The following is a 24582-nucleotide window of genomic DNA, read 5'->3' on the forward strand; positions in this document are numbered from 1 at the left end:
TGAGGCAGCCTCCCCCAGGGCGGGCGAGCGGGCCGCTGCCCCGAGCCCTTCCCTCCGCAGCGCCATCACGCCCCAACCGCCGTTCCAGCAGGGCCGCGCGTAATCACGGCGTTACCATTCTGCACCTACACAAAAAGCTTTATTTAACCACCAATTCGCACTACTGAGCTCATGCAAATCACCGTTTCTGCGCGTATCGAACTAAGCCAATTCCGCAGCGAGCGCTGAAGCCGGGGACCACCGAAAAAGCCCTTCTTCCTCCCCAGCGCCTCCAGCGAGGCCGGCACAGGCGTCCACCTCGCCCCCACCTGCGTGACACGGCGCGGCGGCGACACCCCACAGGGGCTGCCCGGAGAAGCGGCCGGGACGCGCCCCCAGAGGCGCCGCCGCCGCCTGTCACGGCCGCAACACAGCCGCCGCTCCGCCCAACCACCGCCCCAGTGCGCAAGCGCGGGATCTCGTCGCCGCCTCGCGCGCAACCGACGCTCTGCCCGCCGCCAGGGGGTGAAGCCTGCGGGTGCGCGTGACTTCCGGTTGGGCCAGCGGCCCGGCAGGGGAGTGCGGTCCTGTCCCGTCCCCTCCGGTGCAGTGCGGCGCGGCCCGGCCCGGTGTGGTCCTGCCGTGCCCGAGCGACGGCATGGAGAAGCTGCGGCGGGTGCTGACTGGGCAGGACGACGAGGAGCAGGGACTGACGGCGCAGGTACCGCCCGGCGGGGACCCCTTCTTCTTCCCCCTACCCGCACTGGTGGCCGCTGCTAACGGCCGCCGAGCTGCGGGTCGCGGGCCGGCGCCCCCCTCCCACGCCGGGGACACAGCGGGCTGAGCGTTGCTGGCGTCGTGACGCGGGCTCGATGAAGCCTCCCTGCCCCAGGCCCGCACCGGTGGCCGCGGCCTCAGGCGCCGCCGTGTTCCCGCAGTTCCCCCGTCCCCGGCCTGTGCGCGCACGCACACTCCTCGGTGTCTGCCCGTGTCGGTAAGCGGGGGAGACGGGGAGGCAAAGGAGAGACAAAAGTTCGCTGCGTGCGCCGAAGGACGAGGTTTGTGGGCACCAGGCCCTGCCCGGGAGTAAGAGTTTTGGCGAATTTTCGGTGTGCGGGGAAGCTCTTTGTTGTGTTGCTAGTTTGGGGTCCTTTGGTTCTATTTTCCACGTCCTGCGTCAAGATAACAGGATCTCCTTGTCTTGTGTGTACTTTTCCTTCTACACGGCCTTGGTACTTGACGATCAGTTAAACAATAGCTTTTCTTTCTGAATTGCTTCTCTGTTTCCTTATGCACCTGAACTTGCAAAAGCTATGAAAGACTTTCTCTAGGCAGAGATCGTTTTGTGTATATTGTGCTGAAGTTCCTTTTTTTGCCCCGTACGCAAGTACAATTTAATTTTTCTGTTTCCTCCCCAGTGTCTTCTTCATTGTTAGTTATTTTTTTTGCTGGGTTTGAACACCAGATATTTCTGAGGCTTCACTTCTGTGTTGAAACTAAGCTGAGCATACTTATAAAGAAGCATTTATACCATCAGCTCCCTTTCAGTTGTTGAAACTGCAGGTCAAAGTGCCCCACATCACGGAATCTTGATAATGTATGCTGCCGGACAGTGGAGGAAGGTGGAACATAGAGCAGCCTGGATCTGAGCTGCAGCCAATAAACCTTGCTGAACCAGAACAGCCTCAGTATAGTTGGTGTCTATGGCATAATATTAGTTCCAGCAGCTTGCTGCTGACATGCTTCACTTGTCTCTGAGTGGCTGCTGGTCTTCAAGGTTTATGAACGTGGCCTCTTTGCCACACTAAAGCAGCTAAATTGTATCCACACCTGACTTGATTCTGAAAGCAGTGTAGTATCACTGCCCTTTCACATCAGAGCTGGCTGCGAGCATTTGGGAGGGATGCTTCACCTTCTGATATTATCTCAAGATTATCAAAGAAATACTTACGTTTCTGTTACTCTTAGTTCAATTTCAAGAGAATTAATTAACCTGCCATCGCTAGGCACATTTCACATGAGGCACGTGATAGTGACATAGAGTTCTCCTTTACTTGATGCTGTGATGTTTGTTTTAAGGCAGCAATCAATAGATAAATGCCTAAGTATTTAATAATTTTATACTTGAGTTGTATATCCTAAGGAGAGAACTGAGCTAAGAACGTGTAATTTGTTAAATGTCAGTAACTAAGCTACATATGATTTGCTTATTGCGTGTAATGATGTTGTTATAGCTGGAGAAGACTTTAAATAGGAAAAATCTGCCCATAGTTAAAGCTTATCCAGTACATGACAGAAGAAAACATATAAATATGCCTTTGGTGTAGTGCAAAGGAGCTTCATGCTAAGAAGATGAACTAGAAAGATCTTTAAATAAATACCCACTGAAGAAAAACTCAAGTGTTGAGGTTAGACAATGTCTCTATTGTAGGTTTCTCTCAAAGTAGCAATGTATTTCTAAAACACCGGAAATCAAGCCTCTTTTTGGTGACCAAATTCATATGTGACATTTACTAAAGCTATAGATTCACAGCGGAATGGTGTTGACTATTTTTAATGTGTGTGTAATAGAGCAAAAAAGTATGTGCACCCATGCAGAGAAGGACACTTTTTAAGAGGTAAGGTTGTGAAACAAAATACAAGGCTATGCATTTTGTATGTAAAATCTTCAACTCTTTTAGATGACCTTTCTGGAACTGAGTCATGTGTTTGGTTAAAAACAATGGCCCTCTCTTTGGAATAGCTGATAGCTGTGTAATAGCCATCATATGGTTTATGTTTATAGACGTCTCTGTATTCTGTTCCTTCTCAATTTTTGCAGAACCATTACCATGCAGTGAGCAGTAATTCCTGTTAAGTAAAGTAGAAGAAAAGTATATAGTGAGACAATTGTGTGATGATTTAATCAAGTCTTTCTGTACTTGCTAAACCTTTCAGATGACCAGCTGTTGCTTCTTGCTGTGATTAGATCAATTATTCTAAATATATAAAAAAAGGAATTAAATGAATTTATTAAAAAAAAAAATCAGTGATAAATTATAAATATACCGGTGTAATGATGTTGTCAGGGCAGCATTATGCTGTTTAGTTTTATCAATATACTGGTGTAATGATGTTGTCAGGGCAGCATTATGCTGTTTAGTTTTATCAATATACTGGTGTAATGATGTTGTCAGGGTGGCATTATGCTGTTTAGTTTTATCAACACCAAAACTAATATAAAATCAGTCCATTTGACACATTGGCTTGTTTTCTGGCTGTAGTTTAATGAATAGTTGTCAGTTGACAACTGCTTAAAGCATGCAACAAGATTTTAGCAAGGAGGGATATACCAGATATTTAAATTTCTCATATTTTACTCTAAAGTGTTGATAGAAATACATATAAGAGAGCCTGTTAGGGAAAAATGAAAATATATCTCTATAAATATTTTCTGAAATATTGCCGAGGAACTCAATTCTGCAAATGTACTCAACATTTCTTTGAAATTGATTTTTTTCCATTACTTGCATATTCTTAAATTTACCATCAAGAAAAAATGTAATTGTTAACTTCTATAATCTTTCTTAAAACCTGTAAAAGAAAGTGCTTCTATTTTTTTGCTTGCCCACATAGAAAATAAGATAATTAATATATGGTGGGAGCCTAGGTAGATGTTCAAAACCACAAAAAATGTTTTTGCACAAAGGCAACCTTGCAGATTATCATTCATATGATTTATTGGGCATCCACAGCAAGCTATTCAGTAAAGACACTGTTGTCTGTCACTTGCAATTTGTGTATTAGACTATTGCAAGACCGTTCCTTATGTTTCAGGAGTCTGCCTTCTGGATTCCAGTTTCCACTTAGGGTTTCCTCTTGATTTCTGGATGTCTCAGTAATTTCTTTGATGTAATATTTTCTTGGAATATCCTATGAATGAAAATCTTTTCTTGCCCAGGAGTTTGGCATTAAAGCTTAGCTATAGAAAACTAAGGTTTCTATTTGTTGATTTCGGTTTCTTTTCTCTTTTTATTGCTTAGAAGCAAACACTATAGCAAGAAGGGTATGTTTTACAGGAACTCCCTTGCCACCACCACTCAGTTCTCCATATGAATTTTTCCCCAGATGTGGAATTTGCATGGCAATTTTTTCAGTCTTCTAAGTAAAAACTTCTGCTAATGCAAGTATTGTAGAGTGTAATGCCAACTCTTTTTATCTGAAATCTAAGATTAGCTGTATGGCTTATGTCAGACAATAAAAAAAGTCCTAATCACCCTTATGTTGTTTCCTGCTTTTGTTGCATAGGCAGCTTAGACTTACTAACTTTTTCTTAGGGTTGTGGTTCATAGTTTCTGAGTGTAGGTGTAAGAAACTAAGCTGTTACTTTAGGGTGTCTCGCAGCCCCTCTTGCAGAAATTACTGCTCCTGTAGCACATACAGCAGACTAGCCAGGAACTGTGTCAGGTCCTCAACTTTTACAGATTGTAGCCTGGCATTTTAGCACAAGCTGAAGTCTGTGGTTTAAGTAGTTGAACTATGTACCTGTTACTCAACTTGTGCAGCGAGGTGCTTCACTACAGGGGTGAAACAGACATCTCGGAAAGTTAACCAGTTCCATTGCTTCCACGAAACCTAAAAAGTATTATGTATCGGGGACTAAGAAAATGCATTACCAGATCTCCAGTTCCAGGATTTCAAACATTGCATTAACTCAGTTCAGCGTGATAACATAAATAGTGGTGGCATGAAGAATGGTTGGAGGATCAGCCTTCATTTTAATGCCAATTTAGTTTTATTTAGTTTTATTATTACAGAGAATTCTATGTTGTGGTGCTCTGTCAGCCCTCATGCCACAGCTTGTCTTCCTGCAGTTCATGTGCATGTATTGTCAATCTAAGTTTTTAAGAATTAAATCCATAAAATGTATTAAACTAGTTTTAAAATAATATTTTATATCTTGTGGCATTTTTTGTTCCATGCCTTTTTGTGGTTCACTTATTTATGGTGTTGGTGCTTTTTCCACCTAATAACTGTTAGGGATTTAAATGAAGATAAAGCTATTTTCAAATATATATGAAAAATGAAATTTCCTGCTGATTTTTTCAGGAACACCGTCAAATATTAATTCTAGAAATAGAATAGCAGTAAGTGGCAGCAATGTGCCTGATACACCTAAAGAAATTATTTACCTTCATCCTTTCCCTGTTTTCTAGGCAATCCGAAATGTGTGTGTTGGGTGTACTAAAAGTATTGACCCATCTACACCTCAGGGATGGAAAGGATTTTTACTCTCTTCTTTTTTTTTTTTTTTATATGTGTGATTAGTTGCATGAATAGGTGTAACTAAAAGCATGATTCAAATGGGTATCTTCAATTATGTCCTACCAGCTCTTCCTACACTTCTTACCTGTATAGGCATTCAGGAATATGACTATCAAATATGATTTCAAATACTAAACCATTTTTCAGTTGCTGTTTTTGTGTATTTCTTTAATGCATACGTAAGGATAAAGAGTTGGACTTAACAAGGTAAGCTGCATCTTCTGACCTTTGGAAGTTCTGTCTTAACTGCTGAACACAGAGAAGGGGAAAGAAAATTCAGAACAATATTGTATGCCAGCTCCGTGTCTGCTCAGACAGTATGCAAGCGTAAAAGATTATTTTTAGTATTCTAATCCCCCTTCTTTAGTAAGTATTCAAAGTATTTAATTTGATTAAATAAGGTTAGTAATTTTTTTTGTAAGTAGAAAGTAGTCTAAGCTATTCCTTGTTGACATATGTTCAGATGCTCATTCACCACAGCACATAAATGTGTACTTGTACATTGCCCTTTTTTTATTAAACTAGGTATGGATTCTTCGTTTGTACAGATGTGAAATCATTCCAAGCAGTAACCAGATTTCATTCATTCACTTACCACTAACTGAAAGAGAAATTTTTCGAAAGAGTAGGAGAAACATCAAACTCATTGGTTGGGGAAGCCCTAACTTGTATATTTGGTTAATAATACTTGATTAAAAATATCTGTAGACTAGATAGTAAGAGGGCAAATCTGCTTGTCATCTGAACGAATAGGACAGTTAGCTTTTTATAGTCATCTTGCATAAACTGAGGCAACACTTCACTTAATAGACCAGTTTAGACTAGAAAGTATATTTAATTTTAGTGACCTCGAGTAAGCTGAAACACATTGTTCTTACAGCATGGGTGGAGAAGATGAGCTGAGCATATCTAACCAGTCACTTCTGCTGAAAGAGGCTGTTGTTCTGCCAGCTATGTGGCCCTGCCTCTTTCCTTATATCGGCCCCGCCGCTTATCTTGCTGAGCTGGTTTGGCGCATTAGTCTAGCATAGGACTAAGTCATCAGAATAGAAGGAACACTAGTTCTCTTCCCGCTTCGTGAGCTGTGCCAGCTAGCTTAGCTCATTGAAGGGTCTTGCAGGTTCTGGAGTCACACTGGAGAAGCAGGAAGTAAAATGACCCCTTTCAGCAAGTTAGCTATCTGATGAGACAAGCTGTGTTAATCTGTCTACACCTTCACCCTGTAAGGAACAGTAATTGAAGTGGAATCGTGCTGCTTGCGGTGGATGTGTGTACTAATATGTACAATGGATTCTGTCTAGTAACAGGAAGAGGTAGTAATGCTTATAGGAACACACAGTGCTGCACAAATAGGTATGTTCATTTGCAGGTTGCTAGAAGGTCCATTCATTCTTCTGCTTTGGTACAATTGTGATAATTTTCAATTGTAATTGTATGGTGAAAAGAAAGTCTGTTTGAAAGTGGAGCAGTATTGCTTGAGTGCCAGGATATACCTTCACAGGTTTTGTTTCTTTTGTTTGTTTTGGAAATATGTTTCCAGATTACTAATATAGTTTCTTAAACTATATTAGTATAATATAATTAATATGCAAGCAACTGTTAAGCAACGTAAAATAATTGCTTCTGGCTAAAAAATTATTTTGTTTGAAATTAAGGACTTCAATAGTAAAGAAAAAGATATTCTTTAGATTGTTCAAAACTGGGTTTGTAATACCCTTTTTCTTTTCCTCTTCTCCTATTAAGGTCCTCGATGCCTCAACACTCAGCTTTGGTACTCGGGTCAGATGGTTTGCCATATGTTTTGTTGCTGGCATTGTGTGTTCTATTCTTGTAAGTAAAGTTGGGTTTTTTTCCCCTGTACTTTATTAATGTTCTACAGTAGAACCTCATTCATATTCATACTTCATATGTGATTCTGTGTTTGCTTTATCCTACATCCTAAATTTTGTATCCATAAATTTAACTGGACATTAAATGTATAATTAGCATGTAGGGGCTGTTGTTCTATAAATTATGATTTTGACCATCTTTCTTCCATTCAGAGCAGAGAGCATTTTTATCATAGTGTAATAAAACTTCTTACTAAAAGGTTTGAACACTGACAAAATATGCTGTATTTTTAATTTAGATTTGTGAGTGGTGTATTAGGAAAGAGCTTTTGCTGTTGTTTGGTGTGTACCTATCTTATTTTTACTCTCTCCAGTAAAAGGGGAAAAGGAGGGGGAAGCTTGAAAGGTTTTTCAAGGCTGAAGAAACCACAAGCATAACCTGTCACACTCACAAATCAATAGGTGATGACTCTGGTAGCATGTTGACACTTCAGAAACCTGCTGTATTGATCTTATGGTCAGCAAATAATTTGTTCATTCTTGAACTTGAGATGTTAGCAGGAGACTCAACCCTGCAGTTAGAAGTTGAGATCTGTTAATTGATTTGGTCTATCAAAATGTGACACAGATAACTTGCAGTACAAAGCAGTTCTTCATCTGCATGAAAAGTCCCAGAAGCAGGTGAAATAACATTGGGGAAGTATCTAGACTGCTGGTTTTGGTTTTTCTTTCTTTTTTTTTTTTTCTTTTCATTATGAAGTAGAATGTTACTTTTGATGTAAGCTAGTTAGCTGTCTTTGGCTAATGTGTGTGGATGGCATTTGCAGTTTTTGTGGAGACTGTAGGGCAGATTGCCTTGACTCGTAACACATTGAGGTAGTAGGATGGAGAAACTTGTCCCATGTGCATTAGTTTCTGGTGTTGCCATTATTTAAATGACTGCTGCTGCTCTTCCATTTACTGTGAAAAATTTTTAAACCAAGGAGACATGTAATGACAGGAAGAAGCAGCTGTGGAGGAGCAACCTGTTGATTGTTTGAGGCACTCACTTATAAATAGCCACTCACTGGATTCTCCTGCAGATGGAAGCTGCTGATTCTTTATCAAAACTTAAGGTTTGTTAGACTCCCTGAGATGCAGAAGTAAGCCAGAACAATTGCTGGTCTCTCCTATGAGAGGTCTTATTAAGTGGTGATCAGTTCAATAAAGGAACTGTAGAGTGGTATTCTTCATATTGATATCTGTGCCGGGTATAGTGACACAAACTCTCTAACACTCTCTCAGTGTTAGAGAAGGGGCAAGTTCTAGGAAGAGAGCTGAAGATTGGGTTGGAATATCCCTTTTTTAGGGTTGCTTTAGCATTATTGGTTGATTTCCTCCCTGCCTCCCATTTTTTTTCACAAGTAGTATTTCACCAATATAGTCACAAGTTTTAGTACACACCACATTTGTGCTTTAATATCTATTTCTGGACAGGTTAACATCGCTCTTTTTGCTGCTGTGTGTTTTTAGTGTTTAATCTTTGTGCCTGTTCTGTATCATATGGTGTGAAACTATGAAACAACAAATAAAAGGCTTTAGGATCTTGGTTTCCTAAAGTTTCCTTGAGTTATTTTGAGCTTGTTAGATAAGTCAAAACTCTGCTCATGTGTTTGTGGACCTCGTATCTTGGAGAGTTTGGAGGCAACTGCATAGCTAAGCTTTGCCACATGAAGCTGAGAGCTGGCAACTCCAGCTTCTTCTGCTTCAGATTATGGACCTTTTGCTGCAGCATTAGAGAGGCCCTCAAAGAAGTGCTCAAGTTGTCCCTTACAGGCATGTACCTGATCTTTGGATCTCATATGTCCGCAACCTGGTATATTTATTATGTTCTTGGCTGGCCAAAATTGCAGGTGGTGATTCTTCTTTAGTCTAGTCTTTGCAAAAGCATCCATAGGCTTTCCTTGTAGAATACGATTACACTCTTCTCTTGCAGCTTTCCATGAATATTTGTACTGACATTTTTTCCTCTGTGTGCAGAGGTGTATGATGTATAGTGGGGCATTGTAACAAAACTGAAAGTGTCATAAATAGAATATAAACAGTACAAATAAATGTTATAAACAATATAAATAAACATTGCCAAGTTTTAAAAATACTGTGAAATAAACTAATACATTATTTTGCCAGTAGGTGGCAATAGAAGTATGCTGAATATTGACTACTGCAAATCTGCAAACAGTATACTCTGCTGGTGTATGTTAGAATGACACTCTTCATAGTCTGAAAATATATTTATAGACAATAAAATCTAAATAAGTTGAATTAACTAATTACAAGCATACAAATAACCCATCTTTTATAGGGAACAGCATTGCTATGGCTCCCAAAGGGGATCAAACTTTTTGCAGTGTTTTACACCCTGGGAAATATTGCTGCGTTAGCCAGGTATGATTTCTTAATTATTGTTATTAGAAAAGTATGCTTCTTTTCATCTACATTTCCATTTGCTTTTACTCTAAAATTGTGTCTGTTTATGTTGTGTATAAACATTATTTTCACATCGAAATGCTAATAACATAAAATCTTGTTTGCCTTACAGTTTTAAGATTATCATAATTAGTGAATCTCAGTTATTCACTTGTTATTGCCCCATTGTGATATCTTACATGATTGTTTTGTGGACACATCACAATTGCTATCTGAAGTATGAATAACAACTTGCTGGCTGAATGTTCTGTATTTTTTAAGTCCTTCTGCCAGGTACAGCGGTACCTCAGTTTCAGGGGCAAACTGGTAGTCTGCCCACTGTGCGGATGCTTTGTTACTGGAAGGAGCTTTTTGTTTTTAACAGAGAGATCATCCTCTTTCTAGGAGAACTCTTTGAAAAAGGAAATCTTCATTTTGACTGTAAGGCCAGGCAGAATCTAAAAATTGTTCACAGTGTATTTTTAAACTCTGTGCTTGGTTCTTTCCAGTGTTCCCCATAGCAGTTAGTCTTAAAAGATTTGCAGAAGGGATCTCCTAGGATCTAAGATTCTTCTTTCACTGTTTGAAAGACATGTGAGAAACAACTTAATGTCAGTAAAGTATTTTCATTTTCTGTTTGTCCTCTTTCTCTTATGATCTTAGCATAGTTGAAGCATGGTCATGGGACTCGGAACCCATGGAGTCTGGTCCTGACTTTCATGGACTCTGTGACTTTAGTCAAGTCACTTAGCTCTTGAGTCAAGGCATTGTTAATCTGTTAAAACTCCCGCAATGTGACGTTAACATTTAAGAAATGTGATGGTGTGCTGCTTTTCCTCAACAAATTTGTTAGGGGACAAAAACCGTTATACTGGAATTGAGTCTCGTGTGTAACTCTTCCATCTCATACTAAAACAAGACAAAAAGTTAATACTGAAGGTAGGCAAAACTGAGTAATTCCCTTTCTCTCCCTTAGCTTATTTTTTGATGTTGGTTTTTTGGTTGTTTATTTTCTTGCCTAGTATTTTGGGTGTGTTTTCACTGCTTCAAATTAAATTAACATTTTAGAAACTTGGTACTAATCAAGTCTAATTGTCAGTGAACTAAGAGGAAAGCTTTTACAGACTGGTATTTCTTTTAGGAGAATGCTGAAAAACTTTAGTCTAGACTCCAGCTAAAATTAGAAGTAAAAAGAGGCCCCCTTCCCTTTCAGTAGTCCTTTTAGATATAAACAACAGGCAACTGTGTTCTAAGAACGGTAGAAAATTACAATAAAGTCCCAAATTGACAAGGAGATTTGAATTTTTTCAGGCTTGTTTGCAAGTCTGTATTTAAAACAAATGCAGTTACCACTCTTACTAAATAGTCCTGTCTAGCCTGTTTTTACTATGATTTTCTAGCCACAAACACAATGGTACTTATTTGATTCTTTTCTGGGATGATGGGTGTATCTTCTAGAGAATATGTTGTATATAAGAAATACCCTGTGTAAGTGGAGGCCCTTCAGATTTTTTCTGGCCTTTCTGCTCCCTATGGATTCTCTCATATCTCTGGAGAAGCCCTTGTGATGTCTGTCCTTCAATGCTAATCAGGCTAGCATCCATGCATTTTGCTTTCTATATTTTTTTTCTGCCTATTTCATGGGGACTGAACTTCCCTCATTTTTACCACCATATTTTCACCATCCCTATCCTTCCACTAGCTAACTAATTTTTTATTCTAGTTCTTCAGGTCTCTTCTTTGTGTCTTAATTTCATTAATTTTTTCATTAAAAAATACTGAGAAAAAGTTAGTTTGGATTGCAGTGAATTTAAAACATTTTTCTTCTTTTGAATTGAGAAAACATTTTTTTTTTTTCCATTTAATATGGACTTTTGAGGTCTGTCTACACAACTTAAAGAAGGAAAATAAAGTGAAGAGAAGGGATTATATACACAAAGTTGCTGGTAGGGGAACATCTGGGTGTTGACATCATGGGTTCAGTTTACTGCTTGGGACATGGAGTCCCATATTTCTTCTGTCTTAGAAGATTCGTGCTTCACCAGGCTTATGACTGGTTTCAGGAGGGAGCTCTACCAAACTCTTCCCTGCTGCTGATTGTTTCATTTCATATAAATAAATATTAATTAGAAAGGGACTTAAACTAGGTTTCCTACTCTGTAATAAAGCATTCAGACCACCACAAGGTTACAGGCATTCTCACTAAATATTTTCTACAAAGCAGAATGGCTTCAATGACAGGGAAGGGACAGACTCATCTCAGAATATTTGAAGCCAGATAATTACTCCTACAGTTGTGAATTCTTGGTTCACATTACATTTCTTTGCAAGAACAGGTACAGCATAGCATTGCTGATGTTTTTCATTCTCCATTCAAGTTAACTACAGAGTAGAAGAAAGCAAGAGGATTTAATACAAACTACTGAAGTTTTTCCTTCTTTTTTTGCTTGCTGAGTTTGGGTAAAGAGTTAGAGCTTCCCTGTAATACTGATTGTAGCTATTTGTGCACTGCCTGCATAAGAAGTTTATTGTTAAATAGAAATTTTCTACAGAATTTTGGTCTTTGTACTCTCTGCATTCTTTGGCAAGTCAGTTCTTAGAACAGCCTCAACATGACATTCACTAGACTTCAACTTAACAACCCTCTGCTGTAAGTGGTAATGTTTTGGAAAGAATTTCATGACCAAGAGTGACTTGGCACATAAGCTGTTTCCAGGACTAAGTTCATGGAGTATTTCACCTTTGATTCTAGTGGGTCTCTGTTGCTAAACATTGAAATGCCTTTTTTAAACCTTTTGTACTCATATAACTGTTGGAAAACCGGTTAATTACTTACTGTCTTTTGCAAAGCTTTATTTGGAAGTGATTTACCATTCGTTTTGTTTTTTCCCTCCTATTAGTACATGTTTCCTGATGGGGCCACTGAAGCAATTGAAAGCAATGTTTGAGCCAAAAAGATTAATAGCTACAATTGTGATGTTGGTAAATATACCGTCTTTACTTCTTTCTGCTAAAAAGTTTTCTTTTAGCTTCAAAGCTGAATCTGAGGCTTTACTAAAGAGAGGCAATTTCTCAGTCCAACTCATCTTTGTATTGAGTAATAATAGTTAAGCTGTGATTAGCTCTGTATATCATAAAGATTATCTAACTCCTTTCTATGAGCTTGCGTTTTTGTTGCTTATGATTTTTTTTTAATTAATCATTTGGAGTAAAATGTTCTTTACTAAATATTTCTTAATGAATGCTAATATTATGTTATTTTTCATTTGTTTTCTAAAACAATTTCTTCAAGAACCAGGCTGCAGAGAGAATTTTCAGCTACTGTGAAAAGTCAGTGGTCACCAAGTCTAGCTTGACAGTTGTTTGTTGCTGCAGTTCTGTTTGTATAGCTTAGTGGTTCAGGACTTTCAAAGCAATAGTGAAAATTAATTTCTCTCCCCAAAGTCTAGAAAGCCTCATGTTCAGCTTCACACTTCTCCATTGTGAGATCCTTGGCTCCTTTGCTTCCATGACCATCATTCCTTCTTCCAGGAGGATGGAAAAAACAGACCTGTCCCCAATCTCAGAATTTCTGTCCCAAAACTCTAGGTAGTTAAAAACAAGTTTCTGCCCTTGCTGCTTCTCTGTTTTGTACTTATTTTCTCTCTTGTTCTGCCTGATTTGTTTCAACTTCTATTTTTTAAATGTGGTTGGCTGTCCTATTCTCCCTATCATATAGCTTTTTTTCCTAGTTGATTACAGCTGATGTGTTTAAGAAACCTTCATTAATTCTTTCTGGATGGCTGTCATATGGGTTGTGTATTCTTTCTCTCACGCACCCACATGAAAAAAAGAAGTTATAATCTCATTTGAGAAACTGACGTTTGCCCACATCTTTTGGAAAAGGGACCTGATCCTTGCTTGGACTCCGAGCTTTGTTAAAGAGGTGACTTTTTGCCATCTCTTCCAAATCATACCAAGTTACAAGTTCTAGAGTAGTTACGTTTCATAGGTCTGCGGTAAAAATATCCCCAATTCTCTAGAGTCTCTGTTTTCTGAGCATGAATTCTCCCAACGCTTTAGAGCTGTGGGCTTTTTCTGGTCAAGCTGAGGACTTAAGCCAGACACTAAAACAGCCAGCACAAAAATTATTTGCTCTGTTATCCTATCATCCATTGAGCTCACACAATGTGACAAAGAAAATAACTGGCTTTGAAGGCTGTAGAAACAAGACACGTCAGGGAAATGGAAAGAGAACAGAGAGCAGAGAAAACATCACAGACCTACCTGCCTACCTACCTACCTGTGCAGAGAAGCTACCAACAAGGTTAGGAAAAGACAGAATGAAAGGTTTCATCTAATAGGGAACAGGAACATTGGATGAGAGCTAAGACTGTTAGGATGGAAAATTTCAGTAATGCAAAGAATAACTGGTAAACTTTGAAGTTTAGACAACTTCTGATGTATTTGACTGTTTTCTTCCCATCCTAACACAAAGCTAGAATTGTAGGCAACTCAGGAGTGACAAATATGTTTGGAAAATTTCAAGACAGTCTGTTAGTTTTATTTATTTCAATAAAACGCCAACAAATTTTTTTCAGTGAAAATTAATTTAGAGTTTTGTTCTGTTTTCTACTATATGTAATGACAAATGGAGGGAGCCAGGTGAGATTTAGTGGAAAAGTTCAAAGTGGCACTTGCACAGATGGTGTGATTAATTTGGCATAGTAAACCATATCATTGTAATGTTCCACCAAAGGTGCATAAGTAGCTTGAATAAAGCTTCATGTGAGCTTTTCCACTGTGTACAAAGCAGCTGCTCCCTAGTGGGCTCCTCATTACTGTCAGAAAATGAAAAAACACTGGCAGAAGAAGCAGAGCCTGTGTTTGCCAAATACCGTAATTGTGAATGAGTGTTTTTAATAATGGGTTGTTCATAGTGATGCACATCCCTTTCTTGTCAGATGTTGATGTTACGAATACTGGATCCAAAATGATAACTATGTACTGAAATAATAGGATAGGAGTTCCCAGACTACTTGGTTGCTTTCAAGCAAGCTTTTATCATCTAAGCCCTCCCCTTAGCAGACCTAACGCATAAGGCTACACAGACCTGGTTATAATCGATCTGGTTATAATCTTCCTGATTCCTGAAGTCTGTTCTTGCTTCCTCTTTCCTCTAAGATTTGTCCCAGCCCTTCTGGCCATGGAGCACATCACACTGTGCTCTGGAAAACACCACTTTACGTGGAGTTCAGCATATAGTCACTGTGTGACAGCCTTTGGCTCTGCTTGTTTCATGAGTCAATTCTGAAAATGCTGATTACTCACTGAAAACATGAAAACAGTTACTGTATTTGCTTTGTTGTGTACTTAGGTATTCATTCTTTTCTCTTTTTATCTCTCTTTTCATCTCCCCCCAGCTTTTCTTAGTATTGACTCTGTGTGCTGTATTCTGGGTAAGTGAGAATACTTTGTTCCTCTAAAGAGCAATCTAGCTTGGTTAGTTTATTAATTGTATTACAGCTTTAACATACAGTTCAGCTATAGAGGAAAGATGAGCTTGTGTGTGTGGTATTTGTATTTTCAACTGTGGTTGAGTTTAGGTAGAGTGATGAGCCTCCTGGCTATAAAGCAAATGCACCCTTCCACCTGCATGTGATATAGATGAGAATACAAAATGTAGAGCATCAGGTTCAGTCTGCAGACCTCTGGAATAAGAACTACGAAAAGCAGGTTAAAATATACTTTCATCTTAGTGATGTGTACTTACGTCAGAGGATATCAGAGAATATGTAGTGGTCTTTAGAAACCACGGGTACAGAATATTAAACCGACTAAGACAAAGGAAGAGACATTGAACAAGTACCTTCAGGTGTCTTGATTGAAAAACTGGCTGTAGTTATGTTCCATAGAAGTAAATAAGTAGCTGAAGTGAACTTCCATATTTGCAGAAGTACAGTATTGTGAATAAAAGTGAGAGTGTTAGCATTAATGTTGTTAAGTGTTTTCAAAGCTAGAGAAGGTTTTCATAGCATGATGCTAATGAAGTGACAGATAAAATGAATGGGAAGTTGTTAGAGTAGAAAGGAGTAGCAAATTAAGTTAAGACAAGGAAATTTAGGCATCGTCAGTTAACTAAATTTTTGGTTGAACAAGGCTGTTGCATTTGTTTACATTATAGACTGGTGCAAAATGAACTAACTTGCAATATTTGCTTTATTTTTACTTAGTGGAACAAAAAAGGTTTGGCGATGTTATTCTGCATATTGCAGTTCTTGGCAATGACCTGGTAAGAGTCTTAAAATTTAAAATTAATTTCTTCTCCCTGCCCCTACACCCGCATGATTATAAACGTGTATATATATGCTTCACATAATGTAAGTGTGCCAAAATGCTAGCCTTAATCTGTTTTTCTAAGCTCGGCTGTGTAACTTCAGCATCTTGCAAAAATGGTAATTTTTAGCATATTCTGCAATGTGTGAACTTACTTGAGGCATTATGAAAGGAATATATATGCGAAAAAAATCTCATGCCTTTTCTCTGTGGTGAAAGGAATTGTATATTCATATGCCCTGCTTTTTATTTTCTCCCTCTTTTTTGAGTTCTGACTAAATTTTCATTTTTGAAGCGGAAGAAACTAAATAACATTTTCATAGGGTATGTCCTGCCCCAAGAATATTCAGCAACACTTGGTAAAGAGTGGGTGGATGTGAGAGGGTAAATTGAGCGCAGCAGGTACTATGATGACCATCCAGATGTGCTCAAGGGCTAGGCTTGGGAATGTGTGAGCACAGTTAGGTGAATGCTTGCAAGCCTGGCAGAAGCTTTGGAAGTTACTGCTTTCTCCATGGAGATACAACTGAACATACTTGGTCTCCTTGTCCCAGGTGAGTTACTTGGTACTAACTCTTAGGCGGTCCAAGGTGACCACAGTTCTTGTTTGAACTTGCCCTGAATGCTCAGTGTCTATACTGAACTTGGATCTGAGGACAAATAGCCATTTGTTCAGGATAGGGACTGTTGGGCATTGTGCTGGGTCCAGGTGAATGCTTGATATTAGACAGAGGGAACATTGCTAACTCAGATTATGTTCTATACATTTACAGCAGACAGTTTCACATTTGTTAAGTGTCCTAGAGCTTGATCAGGCTGGGCACGAGAAGAAAACAGCCTGGAGGCTTGCAAGAAGCAAGTTTCAGAGGATAATAGAATTATCAGCTGTTTGAGTGTCACAGTTGTGGTGTATTATTCATACTACATCATATATCTGTATTTAGAGTTACATAAATAATATGATTAGATGTATATTTGCATAGTAATGTATGTTGTCTTTTAAACTGGAAAAAGTTGTCTCTATCATCTTGAAGAATACAGTTTTCTGAGAAATCTCCATTCCTTTTGAAACTGGTGATAGTAAATCTGAGTTTTTAAGTTTATGTGCAATAGAAGTTACAAACTGTATTTAAAAAAAACAAGGAAAAAGTAAACCAGGAAATCCTTGGCAGTATATTTAGTTTTTGTCCAAGCGTGTCTTCTTTTCTCCAGCATTAAATTGAGTAGGCAATCTTGTTTAAAGTTGTTACAACAGATTGCTTTTATTAATGCTGGACTAAAGTGAAATAATTGGGTTCCAGGAGAGACGTGAACACTGTCAAATATACTTTTTTCCTCTTTTTTTCAGGTATAGTCTGTCATATATTCCTTTTGCAAGGTGAGTCTGCGTAATTACTCCCATCTTAACAAAAGTCAGTTGTCTTTATGCTAGAGAGAGAGAAAAAATCCTTAAATTCAGTATGTGAAAAAACATAACCTCCTCCCTTTCCTTTTAATTTTTAGAAAACAAAGTAGCTGAACTCAGAGTACTGCTTAATATAAGCTTTATATGCAAGTAAAGTGCATAGTAATTCTCTTTGTTAAATTTCATTCTAGTTTTCATCCATGAAAATAAATGGAGTTATTGTTTAAATTCTCCAGTGATTTAAAAATGCCTTGATGCAATAGTGACTTTTCCAATAGTTACATTAAAGATAACTTCTGGATCTGAGGTCTTAGTTAAAAGCAAATAAACAAGCATAGTTTCAGTTGCTAAGCCTACTTCTTAATTCCTCCATCATTTTTAGGAGAGGCAAAGGCAATGCTTCGTGTTAATTTTCATTTTGGCAAGCTTCTCTCTTTCATTTCACTCTTGTGTGTACAAGAAGAGAACGAAAGCTAGCCAAACACATAGTGAAACCACATGCAAGTAAACTGAAGAATCTATTTTTTTTATAGTGTTTCACATAAAATGCAGTTTGGTCTTTCAGCAGTGTGATTTTTAAAAAATAAAGTGCTTCTATGTCAGTATATTACTTAATGAGGTTTTCTGTAGTGAAAATGGGGAAATAAAGAATACAAAGTATTGTCTATTCCTTTCATCTGATACCTTCCTATAGTGTTTCTGTAACTTTTCCAAAAACTCTGTACTATGGATTTTTAATTTTTTTTTAAAGCTTCAGATTTGATCTAGGGAGGATTAAGCTGTATATATATATATATTTCTTTTTTAAAGATGGTAGTTGATAATTACAATGGATTTAAATACATTAACTGAACTCAGACTTTAAGACTTCAAATTGTCATCTTACTATTTCTGACATCTCAAGCTAACCCAGTCAAAAGTGGTATTCTGAATTCTTACAGTTCATGTGACAGTCTCAGTAGGGGCTTTTTTTTTTTTTTTTTTTTTAATGTTCTGCTCTGCACAGAAAACAAGTTGAGCTACTGGTCACTGGCCTTTTCTTCCCTACCAACAGTACTTTTAAGTTCTGGTCAGAAAAATACTAGGTTATATGCATCACTTAATTTCTTTGGTTTTATTTGTCTATTAGATTTTATGAATCAAAGAACTGAATTTTGCATAGGCTGCTTTTAGTAGTGCAGCGATTTCTTTGGGGATTATTGAGTTATTTGCTTACGTGGAATGCTGTCATAAATTTCTTGTATAGGCTGCCTTTCTTATGGAATAGTCATCTAAACCATGTTAAGTGCCAGTGAACGGTATTATGTAATTTGTTTAAAGAATGCATTTATTTTTATTTCAACAAAATTGTCATTACTTGATTTAACTCTGTTAATGTTTACTTTTAACAGCAATTTACTTGTTCATGGTTTGTTTGGGGTTTTTTTCTTTTCAATTAATGGTGGCTTTCCTGCTGGCATGACAAAAAAAACACCCCCTAAACAAAAAACCAAACCAGCAGCAACAACAAAAAACCATACACACAATGACTATAAGGAGTCATGATAGTATTTTTCTTGGTTTTTCAAATTGTCTAACTACAGAATACAAATTCCACTCCTTAGCAAGTTGTTACATTTTTGAGAAAATGAAAAATAAAGGACAGTAAAGTGAGTGATCTAAGTAGAATACTCAGAAAACAGTTTGTTTATTTTCGGTTAAAGAAATAGACCCCTTCAGATCTTTCAAACCTTAAGGCTGAGCCAGTTCTTCATCCTGCACTGCTGGTACACGCACTTTAAACCCTTCAGCCTGGGCTTTTTTTTCCTGCAACATGATCGTCCAACTCCAGTGTGGCTTGGACTCAAAGCACCTGTGCTTTGCTGGTTGTCTGGAGTCGGCACGCTCCTCAGCCCTGCCCTTGCTGTCCAGCCTTTGCAGAATAAGGCTGTGACATTTGTTAAGCCACCAAGTGTGCTGTGAAACAGGTTTTAACACTGTGTCTGCATTTTGGCATCTGCTTGAGTGCAAACAGTGTGGGAGACTTAGACAATAGGGGCAGACCTGAGCTTCAGAATGGGCGTGAGCCTTTGCTTTAGCTGGTGCTGTAGATGTACTCAGTGTTAATGATGGCTGGTAAGATCCTGCATTTGATAAAATACTGATTTTTTTTGTCTTTAGTTTATGTAATGTTTTTAATTTTAAATACATAATGGTTGGTATGTATGTAAAGAAAATAACAAATATCTTAACTGACTTTTCTTTTCTTTTTAAAGGGATGCTGTGATTAAATGTTTCTCGTCCTGTCTAGGGTGAATTGAAACCAGGAACCACTGTATGCTTTAAAAGCCAACTTTTATTCCTCTGTGAATTTTGCTTGGAAAACTATACTTTTCCACCCAGTAACAATTTAGTGTTTTCCTTGCCTTTTGCATTTGGGGGGTTAGATAATTTTTACTAGAAACAGTTTCAAAAATAAATGGGGTGAACTGTTTGTGTTTACCCTGGAACTTTTAGGCTGTTTTTAACAAAAAAGTACATTTAAATACCTTGTGCAGAGTAGTCTTAAAACTACCTTGCATCCACTAACACAATTTATTCCTCAGTGGAGGCAGGCCACTAAGATCTGGGTAGTATGCATAAAGATTTCATTTATAGTTCTGTCTAAAATTTGCAATGTGCCATTTATGTTTACGTAGTATTCATTGTATGCATTTCCAAAGACAGAGTTTTATAAACATTGTAAAGATTTGGTAAGTTATGTGCTCCTTTGAAATGTCTATACATGTGCCTTATGGAAGAAGCTTAATGAGAATATGTGAAAGGTCTGTTTAAAGCTTGTTTGATTTTATTAAAAAGCTATATTTTAAATGATTTTTTTTTTACTTTCATGCTCAAATACTTTTTAAGTAAAAGAATTTATGGCTAATGTATAAATGAGATTTGTGAAATAAATTAGTTTTAAAAGTGCCTAAACTATTTTTTATTTATTGAGGGCTGAAAATTTCAGCATTACACTTGAATAAATATGAAAATATATTAAGTAGTCAGATATGTGTATGAGTATATCCAAATTCGGTTATTAGATTGGCAGAAGTGACTTTAACGCTGCTTTGTGTTAGTATTTAGACAAACTGTTCTTTCTGACTTAAACTGGTAACGGATTGGAGTGAAATACTCTTAATACTTTGCCTAGCTTCAGTCAGATGTTCTCATTTTAGTTTTTTGCAACTAAGAGCTATTCAGTTGTTCAGGAGCGAAGTTAAATCCTTAATGTTAGATGGCTGATACTATATTACAGGAGGTTCTTCTTAGCACAGGTTGGATGTGCTTGATTACCTGTGGTCTAACCCCGCCTTGTTTTGGATTACTTTTTTCCTCTAATTCGCAAATAGAAGAAGGAATGGATTTGAAAAGATGTGAACTGCAGTGTCAGGAAGGGGAAAAACCCCTGTCTCTCAGTATTCAGGGTTCAGGCTGAAGAGATGAATTGCAGTACGTTCCTGCTAAATCTCAGTGTATGTTGCACAAAATAGCAACATCTTTTGGGGAAGCTGTATAAAGGATGACAGCACGATTTTTCAGCTAAACTGCCAGTCAAGCCACACCTTTTAACTGATTAGTAATGATAAATTGCCAGTGAGGCATGCTTCCTGCTGGTGATAGGGAACCAGGTAGTCCCGACCCTGCAGCAGGCTCTTGGGCTTGTTAGTACTGCATGGTGCAGTGACAGCCTCTCCAGCTCTGCCCATCTGCAGCACTTGGGTGCTGGTGGACCCTTGAGTGACTTTTTAGTTCCTTTTGGTTTTCAGTTTGCATTGAAGATGAACTCGTATGTGTGTAGGTAGGGATGGATGTCATCCTGGAAATGACTGTCGCTGCCCCTGCCCCAGTTGCTGCTACTGACCATAACTGGCACCGGGGAGATCCCATCCCGCTAGTTGGTGCTTCAGGACTGGGCAGTCGTTTGCTCTGGAGTTGGTTTTGCCCATCAACCACCAGTTCTGGTGCACAATCACCTTCACTGTAATCTTTAATTAGAATGGTATTAGTCATTCAGATTTTTTTTTTATTGTGGTAAATGTGCTGTGGTAAATAACAAAGTTAATACTCATCAGTTAACACTTAGTATTAGATGACCAGAACAGAATGGGTTCAAGAACTGAAGTCCAAAAGTTCCATGTACTGTTATGCTTTTATATGCTCTTAGGTCTGTTACATCATGTGCTTTCTCATGTGTTTTTCTCTCCTGAACATCTAAGGATTCACTTTCTTCATCTGTATACAGAGCACACACACTGTGTTCTTTCGTCAGCATCTTTTGCTCATTCGCATCCTATCTTTGTTTGCTGTGTATGAATATTCCAAAAGTTCACAGTTGGTGCATCCTCATTGTATGATACCCTGTTGTGACAGTGTGGAACCATAGATGTGGAGAGCTCTATCCCTGGGGATGGAGTACATCCTACCCATCTTTTGATAAAATTCTGGTACCCTAATTAGAATAGTGCTTTGAATTAAAATCTGTAGAAATCACATGCCATGACTTTGTAGGCAAAATTTTTGAGTGGTAGTAATCTTGGATTCATAGGAAATATGTGCTTATTTACTACTACCACATGAAACCTCTCCAAACCTCTGTTACTGTTTAGGGTACTTTAAAAGGTAGGAAATGACTGCCTTCCTCTTCCTCAAAAAAAAAAACCAAACACCCAAACCACAACACAGGAGCATTGGGCAATGTGCTTTGCCTCAGTCACCGAAGGAATTGAGGCTAGGCAGAAGGATCTCTCCGGACTAGGCTCTTCATTACCAAGCCAGGCTAGGCCACTCATTTCCTCAGAGTGTCTTGTAGGTGCCCAGTCTCCTCTAGGTCTGAGTGTGGCGGGCAGCACCCTTGTCCAGTCCCCCAGCCCTTCTTCACGGTAATTCAAGCAGTCAAGGAGCTCCACATATCGTCAATGTTTTGAAGGTTCCGTGAGGGAGGGTGCCAGTTTAACGGGACATGAAAAGACTGCCCTTTCACACGTAGACGCTTGAGGCCTTCGGGAGGGATTCAGAGCCTGCCCGCCTGCCCTCGCGCCTTGAGCCCCTCCGCACCTTTCCTGGGGCCGGGCAGGAGACGCGCGGGGAAGGGCGGCGGCAGCGGCGCAGCGCCCGGGCCGGGCCCCACCAGGGCGGCTTGTCCGGGAAGGACGACTGGCGCCGGGAGGACCCCCGCCGCAGCCCGCACGCCCACCCCGCGCCGGGAAAGGGTGTTCCCGGGGCGGGCGAAGGGCGGGTAGGGGGGCGGGTTGTCGAGGGGGAAAAGCAGCGGCTGTCGGCGCAGGCGGAGCCCACACCCCGCGCTGCCGCCGCCGGCCGGGGACTCCTCGTCCGCCTCTGGCCATGGGGCTGCAGCCCCGGCGCGCAGCGGGACCCTGCCCGCCCGCGGGGAGATGCGCCGCTCTGCCCGGAGCGCGCGGCGCGGCTGCCTGGCCCCGCAGCGAGGAGCCGGAGGGCGCTCCCGGCCGCACCGCGTCCCTGCCGCCCATCCTGCCGGTCCCCGCCGCCGCCGCTTCCCCCGTCGCCGCCCGGGCGCAGCCCAAGAAGCCGGCGGTGGCGGCGGCCCCTAAGAAGGCAGCGCCTCGGCCCGCGGAGGAGAAGGCGGCGAGGAAGGCGCGGGGGGCGCCCCCGGAGCGGGCGGGCCCCCTCTCCAGCTCCTGGCCCTGCTCCTCCCTGCAGCGGCAGCCGCCGCGGAGGCCGCCGGCCGAGCGGGGGGCGCGGCCCCAGCCCGCCCCGCCGCCGCCGCGGGGCCGCCCGGCGGCGCCGGGGGCGGGCAGCCGCTCCTGCGAGAGCCTTGGCGGGGCGCCCGGGGAGACGGCGCTGCGCTTCTCGCTGAGCCTGCCCCCGGAGGCCATCCGGCTGCTGCAGCGCCGCAGCCTGGAGCGGCAGCGGGGGCAGCCCGCCCCCTCCCCCGGCAGCAGAGCGGCCCCGGCCCCGGCCCCGGGGCGGCGCGGCGCCCGGGCGGGCGGCGGCGACTTGCGCGCCCTGCTGAAGATTTCGCTGCTCAACGACAGGCACCGCTACGACGACGAGGAGTACGAGGAGGAGGAGGCGGGGGCCGCGGTGGACGAGGGGCTGGTGCGGAAGTGTACCGAGTGGCTGCGCGGCGTGGAGAGCGCGGCCGGCCGCGACCGCCCCGAGAGGCTGGAGACGCTGCCGCACCTGGGCACCCTCTGAGCCCCGCCGCGGGCTCGGGGGAGCGGCCCGGCGGGCGCTGCCGCCGCCGAAGCGGGCGGCGGGGCCCGGGGAGGGGGCGGCGGCGCCATCCGCGGCCCGTAGACGTTGTGGTGTTTGTGGTGTCGTCCGCGCCGGGGGAGACCTGGCGGGTGACGGTAAGGGCGGGGCGGCGGGGCCAAGGGCCCGGAGCCGGTCCGCGGGGCGGCCCCGCCGCGGGGGCGAGGGACAAAGGAGCGGCGCCGGCCTCCGCCCGCCGGTGCCCGGGTGCGGGGAGCGAGAGGAGCCGGCTGTGGGCGTCCTCCCTTGCCCCCCGTTTTTTTTAAGACTTCCGACTACTTTCTAAGATGTGCGTAATGATTTTGTATATTTGTACATAAAAGTTCATTTCTATTTATTTGAATAAACGACTCAACTTTTGTGTTGCCGCAGCCTTAGCGCCTCACTAGCTTCGCCCTGGGCTGCTCCGGATCTGGCTGTGACTGCCACAGCGCGTGTATTGGCGGGCTCGGTGCCCGCACGGTGAGGATGGCGGGCTGAGAACCCTGCGGAGAGCGTGTGCGCTGCAGAGACTTGCTCGCTTGGAATGGCTGTCGATACACCCACCGGCGCCGCGGCTCCGAACAAAGCGCTGAGCCGTTGGGTGCCCCTTTGAGCAAGCGCAGCGGCGGGGGTTCCGCCAAGCGGACGAGCCGCGGCGGCGGGCAGGGCAGCGGGCGGCCGGGGGCGAGCCCCTCCCGGGCGGGTCCCTGCCGAGGGGGAGACGGCGGCGGAGCCGGCCGCCGCCCCGTGCTGGCGGGGGGCACCCTCCCGGGGAGTGCCCCAGGCGGTAGGAGGATGGGGGCAGCCGCGGTGTGGGCAGAAGCTGCTCCGCTCCCCTGCGCCCCCCGGGGCCGCGTCTGCGCCGGTGAACGAGAGAGGAGAGGCTGGGTCTGTGCGTGGACTGCCTGCTTCCACCCCCCTCCCAGGCCGTAATTCAGACGCATCCGACCTTGCGAGCGGCTGCCGATGTACGGGGTGGAGGAGGGAGGGCGGCAGGCAGCGCAGCGCAGCGGCAGCGGCAGCGGCAGCATCCTTTGTCGGCGGTCCCCGGCCTCCCACCCC

At 41.9% G+C, this 24582-nt stretch overlaps 2 protein-coding genes across 2 annotated transcripts; both read left to right on the forward strand.

Moving 5' to 3' along the window:
* Window positions 1–609: 609 nt before the first annotated feature.
* Window positions 610–20219, forward strand: SFT2D1 (SFT2 domain containing 1). The gene is made up of 8 exons (XM_059835556.1): window positions 610–700; window positions 7027–7113; window positions 9457–9539; window positions 12461–12542; window positions 14963–14998; window positions 15773–15831; window positions 17224–17253; window positions 19536–20219. Exons 1-8 carry the CDS (start codon window positions 638–640, stop codon window positions 19573–19575), a joined length of 480 nt encoding a protein of 159 aa, XP_059691539.1. The 5' UTR covers window positions 610–637; the 3' UTR covers window positions 19576–20219.
* A 2280-nt stretch (window positions 20220–22499) lies between these two features.
* On the forward strand, window positions 22500–23481 carry PRR18 (proline rich 18). The gene has a single exon (XM_059827611.1). It carries the CDS (start codon window positions 22648–22650, stop codon window positions 23479–23481), a length of 834 nt encoding a protein of 277 aa, XP_059683594.1. The 5' UTR covers window positions 22500–22647.
* The last annotated feature ends 1101 nt before the right edge of the window (window positions 23482–24582 follow it).

Source organism: Gavia stellata, chromosome 2 (assembly GCF_030936135.1).
Source record: "Gavia stellata isolate bGavSte3 chromosome 2, bGavSte3.hap2, whole genome shotgun sequence".
NCBI classification, from domain to species: domain Eukaryota; kingdom Metazoa; phylum Chordata; class Aves; order Gaviiformes; family Gaviidae; genus Gavia; species Gavia stellata.